The 12036-nt window shown below is 28.9% G+C and overlaps 1 protein-coding gene across 2 annotated transcripts; it reads right to left on the bottom strand.

Moving 5' to 3' along the window:
- Positions 1-1385: 1385 nt before the first annotated feature.
- Positions 1386-11846, bottom strand: LOC121117108 (uncharacterized). Of its 2 annotated transcripts, none has more exons than XM_071888740.1 (7): positions 11800-11846; positions 4618-4677; positions 4314-4557; positions 4128-4249; positions 2860-3096; positions 2373-2454; positions 1386-2294 (listed from the first exon to the last, which is right to left on the bottom strand). In XM_071888740.1, exons 2-7 carry the CDS (start codon positions 4672-4674, stop codon positions 1837-1839), a joined length of 1200 nt encoding a protein of 399 aa, XP_071744841.1. In that variant the 5' UTR covers positions 4675-4677; positions 11800-11846; the 3' UTR covers positions 1386-1836. The 2 variants fall into 2 exon arrangements, with proteins under 2 accessions (XP_071744841.1, XP_040567339.2); XM_040711405.2 differs by lacking the exon at positions 11800-11846 and adding an exon at positions 4741-6036 and having other exon boundaries at positions 1699-2294.
- Positions 11847-12036: the final 190 nt, after the last annotated feature.

The following is a 12036-nucleotide window of genomic DNA, read 5'->3' as shown; positions in this document are numbered from 1 at the left end:
AGAAGGCATGTGATTAATATATCCAAATAGAATAATATTAGGACTGTGAACGATGTGTGGTTGAGAATCCAATAATTAAAATACTTCATAGGAAAGATCCGTCCAACTTCATTTTTTTTGTGTTTTTTTTTCCAAGTTAGGATACAACATAAATTTTGATAAATTCGAAAGGATCATATTGATATTCTCTATGGAATATTTTGACTATGTTATGGAAATTAAGAAATGATAAATGAGTAAAACTTTAGTTTAGCTTATTAAAAGAATCCAGTTTATCTAAAAAGATTACATTTACATTTTATAAGATGTACAAGTTTCGATTTTATACAAGTTGTAACTTGTATAATAACATTGTACAAGTAGTAACCCAAAATTGAGATGAATAATTTAAAAAAAAGAATTTATAATACTTCTTATGAGAATTATGCTACAATTGAATAATAAATGGATTGCCGATATATTAATGCAATTATATCTAAATTTAAGTATTTATCAGTTAATGATATACTTTTTGTCTTATTGACAAGAACATTACTTACAAATAAGTATTATGTGGTACATTATAAAGTACAAATGCCTCAGTAATATTTCTCGCAAATACAAATTAACTATGTTCTTCTATTAGATCAAAATTAAATGATAGCATCAATATATAATTGGTAATTGAAATTACATATGTTGTAAATAAATCATTTGTAATAAGGAGTATAAATTTTAACTTGTTCAATATGTTTATACAAGTTATAACTTATACAGAAATTACAACTTGTGTACAACATGATTAAAATAACTGATTTTAACCAGGATTTTAACACGTCGTTTCCTTCATTGTATCTCACACCCTTTTCTCCGACAAGAACCCCCCTAAAAAAAAGGCCCAAAATCAGTTAAAGACTACAGTAAATCAATTTATATTCTCTATGAATCAATTCTTCCCAACTATGGCCGAATTACTAAATAACTTGATCATTGTTCACAGTTAAACAAGAGACAGTTCAAATTCAATAAATACGTTGATCATAAGATTGATAAGAAAAAATAATCCCGAAAAGCGACAGCTGTTAAAAGATAATTGCTGCAAGTCTAGATTATTTCTGGCTAGAATTAGCGGAGTTTAAGACTTGTATTACTGAAAAAATATCATTTATGTGATAGGTGAATAGTTTAGCTGATTTTGGCCGATTTTTAGTAATTTCATGAATAAAATCAAAATGATAGGTTCGATTTTGGGCGTGTAAATTGATTACATTCAAATTAATTGTTTCAATGTAACACATGGGCTGAAAAGTCCTGGAACCTGTGTTCTCTAGTTGAATCTAGTCGATTTTGCTTCTACTTACCTGGCAACAATGAACAAAATACAGTTTAAATTTTAATGCCGAATGTGATGGAGTGATAATACAAAATTGTTTCTATTCTTATTAAAAATACAATACAAATGTTTTTATAAACCTTTTCATCTTAACTAGGTAACACCATTAAAATTTAAACTTGAACATTTTTATGATACATAATTATTAATAATATAAATTTTAATAAATAATTTTTCAAAAAGTAACTCGTATCCTTCAGGAGAATTGTACAAATACATTTCATTGACTACTTTATCCCTATTTTCAATTACTTTATATAATTAATGCCAGTATACATTTGTTAATTTATTCTATACTCAAATAAATAAATTATAGAAATGTTCCAGAAGATATTACTGTAATAACTATAATAAGTTAACAACAGTCTTTTTGAAGAAAAAAAACATCGTTAATTTGCATATAACAATTTTTTTTTTTTTTTTGATTTTTGTCAAATCAGACATATTTATATAGTACGTTAAAATCAATACATGTTATAATATAATGAAGAATCATATTTTTCATTTACATATTCATCGTGATTATTTGTTAAATTAGTGCAATCACTGTTATAATCATAGGGTATATTATAATCATATTCAATTGATTTTTCTAATTGAAAAATATCACTTGGATTACTCAGATCAAAAGAAGGGATATAATGATAGGAGGATGAATCATCTTCTTGATAATTATGAGATATAAATTCTTTTTCGTTTGACCACATTTGGTGATGGTGATGATGAACAAAGTGTTGTGGGTCATCATGTTGTTCTAATTGATGCTGAGATTGTAAACTGTGTTCATTAGAAACTTGTTTTGAGTCTATATTAAGACGAGATGATGGTGAGTCCCATGATGTTACAGGTATCAAGGATGAAGAATCGTAAACTATATTTTCCGCAGAACAAGATGAATTTATTGGATCACAAGTTGGATAAACTATACGAAAATAAGATAAGATATGAAACATTACATTTAGATATATACAAATAAATATCTATTATAATTTCATCTTACAGGGTTCATATCCCCTCCTTTGTTCCTGAATACCATCAGAGGACCAAAAGTAGGTTCGAAAATCGTTTTGATAGTCCATTTTCTGATATAGAAATATATTAATATTATGTACATTTCCCGTTTTTGAGTTAATAGTCTGTGTTTTCCCAGTATAAAGATTTTTTTTCCTAGGAACAATCTAGTTTGAGGCCCCTAAACCCATCTTAATATTAAAAAGTGGGGTTTTTGGGTCGAAGTTGGTCATTTTTCAGTCTGTTCTACTTTTTTCCAAACATGATGATGTGAGTCAAAAATTGTACATTTAGTATTTATACAAATTTCGAAGCAAAAATCCCATTTTCTCAAATTAAAATGGTCTGAGAGGCCTCAAACATTGCCCATCCTTTTTTTGATTTCCCTAGCAGAAAAGATATATATGCAGGGAGATAAATTATTAACACAAAACGGGATAGTCTAATGATAATTTCTGTAGGGCCAACTCTATTACCTTCACCTTTGAATCGAAACAATGGTGTTTATCCACGTCATAGTGACTATCATAGCGGATTAAGGTATCACTACTGCTTTGTATAATAGGTTGTACATTATTTTCTTCCATCTTAATCATTTTTTTCTGTTTAAAACTATTTGACTGTAAGCCTGCAGCTTTCTTCAATCCGTTTTTAATTTTTAACTGTGTAATTGATTTGGATGCTGGTCGACTATGATCGTGATAGCCTTTTGCCTACAATATAAATAAATTATTCAGGCTACATTTCTTTCAGGAATATAAAAAAATGTATAAACTGCATACTAACTAATTGAAATCAATATGAAATTTTTCCATCTCATGAAATTACTTAATTATGTTAACACTATTTGATTGTTTAATAGGCAATTTCTCTTCTAATCCCATATACAATGGCACAATGACTCGAAGGTCAATTAATTCGATAGCTAATCAAAAAAATTCCATCTAAAGTCAATTAAAATTTTGGAACCCGAACATTTTTCATTTGACATATTCTCTTTCTGTAAATTATTGGTAAAAATATAGCATTTTCGGTTCTAGGCCACAATTTAGGAACATATTATTGACAGATGATTTACTTAAAAAGGCCCTTATTTTTATTACAGCCTTTGACTACTTTTACTACCTATGTACTCGTATGACTCAAACGTCAAATAATTGAGTATTTGATAAAATAAATTGTATCTGAATTGGAACAAAATTTCGTATATCGATCTATTTACATTTTGTATTTTCTCTACAAATAAATTCTAGAGATATGAAAAAGAGGGATTCCCAGAAAATGTTTTCGGTTCTCAATCATAATTTAGAAATAATTAAGGTCGGGTACCGAAAGTATCTAAAAAAGTTACTATTCCGGGCTTTGATTTTTTTTTTGTAACCCATTGTAAATATTAAAAGTATTATCTCGGACTTCTCATGACTTATGAGTTATGACCACGCTATAGGATAATTTTAGAGAAAAAAACAACTTTTTATAGATTTAAAAAAATGTAAATCAAAATTATTTATTGCAATATAACTAGAAATTTCATCATAGTATCTATATTGACTAAGTAAGGAGTTTTTGCCTTTTTTTATTATTTGAAGGAGATGTGTGACCTAAAGACTACCATAATGCAATTTTTTATAGGCCATTTTCAAACCATATGACAACTTTGGCGCTCTAGCCGTAATCGAAATTTGAAAAAAGTTGAAAATCAAATCTCTCTAATGTACATAAATTTAATACTTTAAATTTATACCTGAAAAAGTATCCCAAAATCAGAAACGTGTCTCCAAAAGTGAGTTACAGGATATCCACAATGACCTCTACAAGGCTGAATTTCAAGAATTCCATCACATACTGAGTTTGGACATAGTTTTCCTATAATGGACACAATTACAAATATACTTGTGCCTATTTTTAAAAAAATAATGAATTTGTGTACCTTGCTGTTTCTTTCGAGCTTTGTCACAGATAGCAGGTCTAATTGATACAGCTTTTCCATTTTTCTGAACACACCTTTTGGAACATACTAAAACGCCAAGACATGACTTCTTTAAAATGTTGACATTGTGATTATTTGTATTTCTCATTGCCCAACCTGATGAATGTTTCTTAGCTTCTTCACAATTTTGGTGATATACATATCTACAATGACCATCAGGCCAGTCCACCCAATCATCCCATGACTAAAAAAAAAATATTGCCATTTATGAATTTTCCATATAGTATGTATCCATATTTTTTACCTGAATTTTATTAAAAGTACTGTCATTGATATCCCAGTCCCGGTTGGTCCCATTCATGTTCTATGAGGATGGAAAGATTGTTAATAACGGTAGCTAAATACATTTTTTGATATATTTCAGAACCTTGATGCTAGGTTATAGCTGATTTGAAATTGCCGAATGATGTGATCTTTTTTAAAGCTTGCATAGTTTTCAATCTTACAAGTAACACACACTAATTGTAAGTTAAATGAGCTTCATTCAAAAAGAAACCCCATTTTGTCTTATATTCAATTGCTAAAAATGTTCAGAGGCAGAAATTCAAGAGCCTTTTAATTATACTCACTTCTGCCCGGTGACTATTTTACACTTACAGAGCTGTTAGTTATAACTTTTATCTACATATCTACTGAACTTTCATTTATCTGTGAAAAATTACATTACATTTCCAGAATGCCTTCTCCACAGTTTAAAAAACATATCATCAACCCTATTTGACTCAAATTTCTATTTTGTAGATCTGTACCACGGGCTTCCAAAGGGGCAATGAAGTCTTAGTACCCCTCCCCCCTCTTCACCCTTAAAACAAATTATAATATGTATGCAATTGTTATAATTTAATTTTATGAGCTAGATTCCTCTCTCCTCCCAATAAAAATATACAAATTGTATGTCAAATTAAATAAATGAAAATTAAAAAAAAAAAGAACAAGAATAAAAATTATTGAAAAAAAAAATTGTCTTTCTTTAAAAAAAAAACAACCCTGGACTAACCCTCCAGAAACAAAAATCCTTCTGGACATAATAGGACCTTTTAGAACATATTAGGGTATTTTAAAGTATATTATGACATTTTTATTCCAATGCCAATATCAATTTCTCGGGGAGGAGAAGTGTAAAAATTAATTGATCGGTCAATTTCTATTTCAAGTTATCCATTGACACCCCAGTAAAATAATTACATAATTCATTCAAGGAACACTTAAATTCATTTCATTGTTCCCTGATTCACTCATTGCCATGAGATAGCAGCTCATCCGCCAAGATTTTAAGACATCCCAGAATGTTTCCTCTGACAAAACTCTAAAATAATCATATTTTATATTGTATAAAACACAAAGACGTTATATTTTATTAATAACAGATGTGTCCATACTTGAAATTTTATTCAAATATTAGTTGTTGTTTTTTTTTGTGTTTTTTTGACAATAAGTAAATCATCAAGTAATTTTGAAAAAATAATAAAAATATTTAAAATTCTTTGTTTTTTTTTGACAAGATAAAGTAATTTTGAAAAAATAATGAAAATATTTAAAATTCATGACACATTTCTTGACTCATATTGATTGTCAGGGTCATAAGTAGATATTTCAAAAATTGTCGAAATCCTCATAAGCATACCTTTAAAAAAATTATAAGTTAGTTACCTACAAAATATTAGTGCTATAATTAGTAATTATTTCTTCCTATTTTGAAAATTCAAACGTATTAGTTTGTATTTTGTTTTGTATCGGTCACCAGATATATCGTCTATCAACGTTACCAACGTATACTTTCTTTCTTATTTACATTCACGATGATTTAGACAATTTTCACATCCTTAATCCTGCGGTGGGGGGAGGTAATGACCTTTTTATTTTTTTCAAACCAATCAAGACTCAGGCAATATCATTTTTAACAGGCCCAACACTACGAAGGGGATATTCCTATGAAAAACGATAATCATATCTAATCATAATTTTGTAATCGATTCTTCAATTATTTAGTTTTTTAAAATACAGTTGTCATGTTGATTTTTTTAAACATTTAACAACTAATTCAAAACCAATATTATACTTTTACCACGGGGAATTGTCCATAAGGCAAAGTGATCATTCAGCAATGTGTCCGTTTTGGCAAAATAGAATTCGACAAAATCCCTTTCAACAAAGTATGTTGATGCAAATTTTTGCTCAGGATACAGCTCGTATCTCAAAAATCTCGTATGTTAGGGCACTTATATATCAAGGTATGACTGTATTTAACAGACTATTCTCAAACTGCCTATAATTGGCCAATTTTATCGGCTCACCAATTTTAAATTAGTCTACCTCTAATATATGTTGTCATAGATTACTTAACATCTGGATAGACACTACATAGACAGACCTTGTCAATAGAACCTTGCAAATAAATAATCAATAATTCTTCCATTAAATAACAATTGTAAAAGAGAATAATTAATATTTGAAGAATCAGAAACATGGAGACAGATTCCCCATTATTATCGTCGAATAATTATTATAGTTATATTGTCAGTTCCTTCGGGATTTGTCATATTTCACTTGTATTGGAGAATAATGTCTCTTGATGACCTTTTTTATCTATAAATTACTCTGCCTTAAGAAATTCAAGTTTTGTCTAAACGATAAAATAAAATAATTCATTCAATCAAAACAGTAATGTTAATAGGGAGATTGTATGATTTTAAAAGTGAATAGTTTATCCAGATGTTAAGGACATGCATATAGTTGACTGGAGCATTTGTACTCATATAATTTAGCCAACCGTTACTGAAAGAGCCTCAACAATCCTAGCAGGTATTTGTAATTAGTCATTTATCAATTATGTATAAAAAAAGAAGAAGAATTCATATCATGTAGAGCTGTCATATCAAGTTCTCAATTTAGATTTGATCTATAAATAAATATGTAGATTTTTATATGAGATATTTATTGTTTATAACGTCAGAGGAGGAAAAAATCCTGACACAATTATTATGTTTCTCAAGGTGTATGTGAATATGTACATTATCTTCTAGTGTACACCTGCACTGGGTAAATCACATTGCTTGAATAATAATAATCCGATAATTGTATTTAGCACCTGTGGTTTAGTGATTGTGATTAATTTGTTATCTCATGAAATAATAATAATATTTAGAAATATACACAAAGATGCATATAATATTATGACTTATGATGATACAATCTACATATTGTATTTTATATAATAATTAATAATATCTGACTCATTGAACAGATCATAGTCAAAATCAGATTATTAAAAAAAAAAAATACTAGGGAAGACCAAGCACAGTTGGTAAAACTTTTAATTTAGACTCAATGACTCCGAACTGCTTTGAGTTAGACTCCCCAAATTTTAACACAACATATATGTTAATTTTATGGTTTTAATTATTTACATGATCGAAAAAAGGGGATTGTTGCAACTGCCCCTGGCCTGCCCTATAAAAAATTAAAAAAGTTAATGGGCAAAGTGCACCAATAGTTATAAATGAATTTAACATAAATATAATGATTGTATTGTTAGGGATATCATCGTGACCCAGTATCCTTTCCTTGCTAACCCCGATTATTTATTATAGCACTGTCCGAACAACTCCACAACAATTAGACAAACCAACAAAAATATATCTTATATAATATTCAATTTTAGTAGTAGGGTAGACCAAGGCAGTTGTAAAAAAAATAAATTGCTTTTGGCTCAATTACTCAAAGTAGGTTTTACTCAGAAACATCAATACTTTACAGAAGATAGCTACAAATGTTTGCTAATGCTTGAAACTATTTAGAGATTATACCAGTCAATATTTCCCCCCCAGAAATTGCATTTGAATGCGACTCATCAAATGTTGTAGCTTACCCCAAAGCCAGGGACGGTTGCAACAGTTAAATATTAAGACTAATAATATTTTTTGATGAACAAATAACTAGACTTTTTATCATATTGAATTATTAAATTTAAATGTATTAAGGTTTATTTATATCATAGATCGGACAAGTTCAATCTCAAAAACTCTTCAAAGCACTATTATGGCTAAAAAACATGCCCTGTTGTGTGTGAAGTGTAATTAGGTATATTAAAAAAATAAAGAAGAATAAACTATACTAGGAAAATTGTAGCACTTGTTGCAACTGTCCCCTTTGTACTGAGAGTTTTTACAATATCTCAAATTTCTTCTCACTGAGTGAGTTTTGAATTTTAATAAATGTATATCAAGGGACATCAAAATAATAAATGCTTCATGGGATAAGAGTCACATCAAAAATAATAAAAACAGGCTGGATTATATAAAAAAAACAAAAAAACTAACCTTAAAATGACTACTTCTACTCTCAAAAACAGTTTTGATCCAATATCTCAAAGAAAAGTTGACAAATATTATTCCTTTTTTGCCACAAAAATAATTTGCATTATATATTATAGTTCTAATGTAAATTTATGGTTGTAACTTTTTTGATGCTCAAGAACAAAGTACTGCATAAACCGTCCCTGGTCACCCCTATAATTAGTTTGGAGGGATTCAGTCTAAAATATTAAAGTTGGATTTATATAAATACTCATTAAAAGACGATAATAAAATAATCCAAATTGTACCTATTGTTTATTTAAACAGTTAATATATTTATTTGGGAGGGATCAATAGACGATGGCTAGTTAATCTTAATTGTCAAAATAATTTAATCTAATTCCTGTACAAACAGTCTCTTCTCTATTTGTTCAAATTAAAATCTCTAGTCCTTATAAACTTTATACAAAAGTTTGCTTGCTTTTTTTTTAGTTTCTCTTGTTAGTTTTTTGTTTATTTTTACAAACTCAAAAGTAGGTATTTAGTTTAATAATAAAATGTTATATATTTACATGTTTATATGAACATAATATTATTATAACTACAAAAGGAAATAATATAATTAAAGGGAGGGGGGTAATATTGAGGTTAAAGTGGGAGTAGCTAGTTACTCGATGTATGTACTTAGTAGTCCCTGTTCACCGTTTTTGAAAGTGGAGGGGCCACCAATTAATTGTAATTCTAAAAAAAACACAATATTTTTCTTAGTAGGGTTGCTTTGCCCCTCCCCCTTTGTTGTTCGGTATCAGCTAGGGGTTCTCTCTAGGGATTTTAATAATTTCATAATATCAGTTTAGTTTAATCTATATATAATTTAACGAATGTTAGTTTGTTCATAACTTACTATTCAAATATATTTTTTTGCGGATCGAATCATAGAATTTTAAAAGAACAGGATCCGTGGTCTCTAAAAAGCATCCCACGCACAATTAGTGATCATGATAAAATGAAGAACACGCGAATTGAGAATATATGGGTAGGACATCCTTAAAGTTTATTTCTAAAAAATAAAAATAAATACTTCAATTTCATAGTATTTATTATTTAGTACCAGGATCCCCTTATTTAAAAATGTGTTTCCCGTAAATGAGAAACCCTAGCTTGTGCCTACATAAATACCATGTTTATTAAATAACTTATCGGTAGATAATCAATATAATTAACCTTGCGCATAATTTTTATCAAATTTTATTTTTTAAAAGTATATTGCAATACCCCGTTTTTATCTGGATTTCGTTGAGAGGCGTCTGTAGAAATTTTTCATAGGGGTTTTACTTAAAACTGTAGGATGACAGGAGAAAAATTTACAAGGTGTTGAGAGATTGGGGACCAACCAAATTAAAGACGAATTGTACCCACTCCTTTGTTGTACCCAGTGGGAGGGATTTTCATGGCCTATATGATGAATATTTTAAGGGCGACAATTTAAAATGCTAATACAAATTCAGTCGCTTAGAGACATCAAAACATTCTTTGAAGTAGGAACCATAGTCTGAGGGACGCCAAAAAGAAAAAAGATCTGATTTGTATTTCCCAAAAAATGCAAGGTTCAAAATTCCCCTCACAAATTGCTAATTAAAAAAAAAAGACTTGTAGATCTGTAGCGTCAGGACGCTAAAAATTATAAATGGCCTCATCTGTGAAAATTGTGCACTTTGCCACTGATACCAAATGTAATTTTTCAAGTAGTTCTACAGAAAACAGCTTTCCTAATGCGGAACTTCACTTGTTCTCTTGTTTGGAGTATTGCTGTATAAATATAAACACGAATGGGATATCTAAAAATATTTAATTTCTATGAAATGTTATATTATTCAAAAATAATAACTGGTTGTTTGTTTTTTAACTTGCCATGGATACATGGATGATTTTTATGATAATATATGATAAGAAAATGGGGAAAAAAATTCAAATTAATATATTTGTATAACAAAAACATTGCTATAATAAATAAATACATTTAAATGGTTTTACGTAAATTGCACATATAGGAACAACATGTATGTATATTATTTGTTTCAAAGAAAGTACGTAAAAAAATATGCAACAGTTTATGAATGATAGAACAAAGCTCTCTTCACTTTGCTTGATTTGCCTATATAATAATAATACTTAATTAAGGTCAACGATGTGAAAGTAATTCAAAGTAGGGAAATAAATATAATGAAGTTGTCGTCTAGAAGCTTGTTTTTGATTATTTGATAAAATGGCCGATTCAAAGAAAGTAGCATATAATGTTGATTGTAATTCTAAAAATAATTATCAGAGTAGTAAATGCGATTAGACAGCAGAAGTACTACTTATAATTTGTGAATCAAATGAGAATAAACTTGTTGCAAAAAATAAAAAAAGAGCGCGATAGAGAAATATTCATTCTTCAGAATTACAATTTCTGATAGGATTTTTCACATCTAGGTAATAAGGAAGTTGTATGCTTCCTTTTCAACAGAACATTTAAAAAAAATGAATTACTTGAGAAAAAAAAAGCAGTAATGACCGGTTTGATAATAATGTTTCACTCTTTTTTATTTGCGACAAGCACTATCATCTTTATAAATAATTAACTAAATGAGGATATCAAGGGCCATTGTCATGTTTAACTTACGAAGTACATATGTATGATTAAAGGAGCTTATCTTGTGAGTTGCAATCTCTAGATGCATACATATAGTGGTTCGTAATTAATTTATAACGGCAATTAAAAAGTGTGGCTTTCTTTCTTTCAGTGTCAAATGCCTGGTTTTTAAAAGATAACACCTCTGGCACTCCAGAACATTCAAATTCATGACTATCTAATTAACCTATCTTCAACCTTGCTTGACAAATTATGTTAAAATCACAATAAACTCTACTATCCTCTAAGTTAAAAAATTCAAACGTTCAACAGTCTTTAAGAAATGTATAGTCTCTGTATAGACTTTATTATTCAATATCAAATTATGAACGATTCATAATAATATAACTCAATTATTAACTATCAGCAATGACACTTCACTTATTATAAGTGACTTAAGAATAATAAAGGTTTTTGATAGCAGCTGGATGACGAAGAAATCACTACAAAATATTACCAATGATGTTCAAGAACCTCTCAAATAAACTAAGGCTTTGAAAAAATAGTCTGTGTGACGATAAATATTTTTGTAAGAAATACGCCACACCCACAGAAAGGAGGATCCAAATTAAGGTAAGAAGATCAGACAGAGATCAATAGAATTATTTTAGCAACATATCACTTTTCTCCTCGTTAAATAGAGAGGAAAGCCCCTTTTTCTACATACATACACCTATACGGTGTCAGGATAGAA

Source organism: Lepeophtheirus salmonis, chromosome 5 (genome assembly GCF_016086655.4).
Source record: "Lepeophtheirus salmonis chromosome 5, UVic_Lsal_1.4, whole genome shotgun sequence".
Taxonomy (NCBI): Eukaryota; Metazoa; Arthropoda; class Copepoda; order Siphonostomatoida; family Caligidae; genus Lepeophtheirus; species Lepeophtheirus salmonis.
Note: the sequence above shows the minus strand (reverse complement) of the source record. Positions and strands in the feature narration are given on the sequence as shown.

Excerpts from the sequence above, each read along its gene's own strand:
- LOC121117108 (XM_071888740.1), bottom strand. The coding sequence starts at position 4,674 with ATGAATGGGACCAACCGGGACTGGGATATCAATGACAGTACTTTTAAT. Across the intron at positions 4,558-4,617 it reads GTACTTTTAATAAAATTCAG|TCATGGGATGATTGGGTGGA; the intron begins GTAAAAAATATG and ends TTTTTTTTTTAG. Across the intron at positions 2,455-2,859 it reads GTTTCGATTCAAAGGTGAAG|AAAATGGACTATCAAAACGA; the intron begins GTAATAGAGTTG and ends TTTCTATATCAG.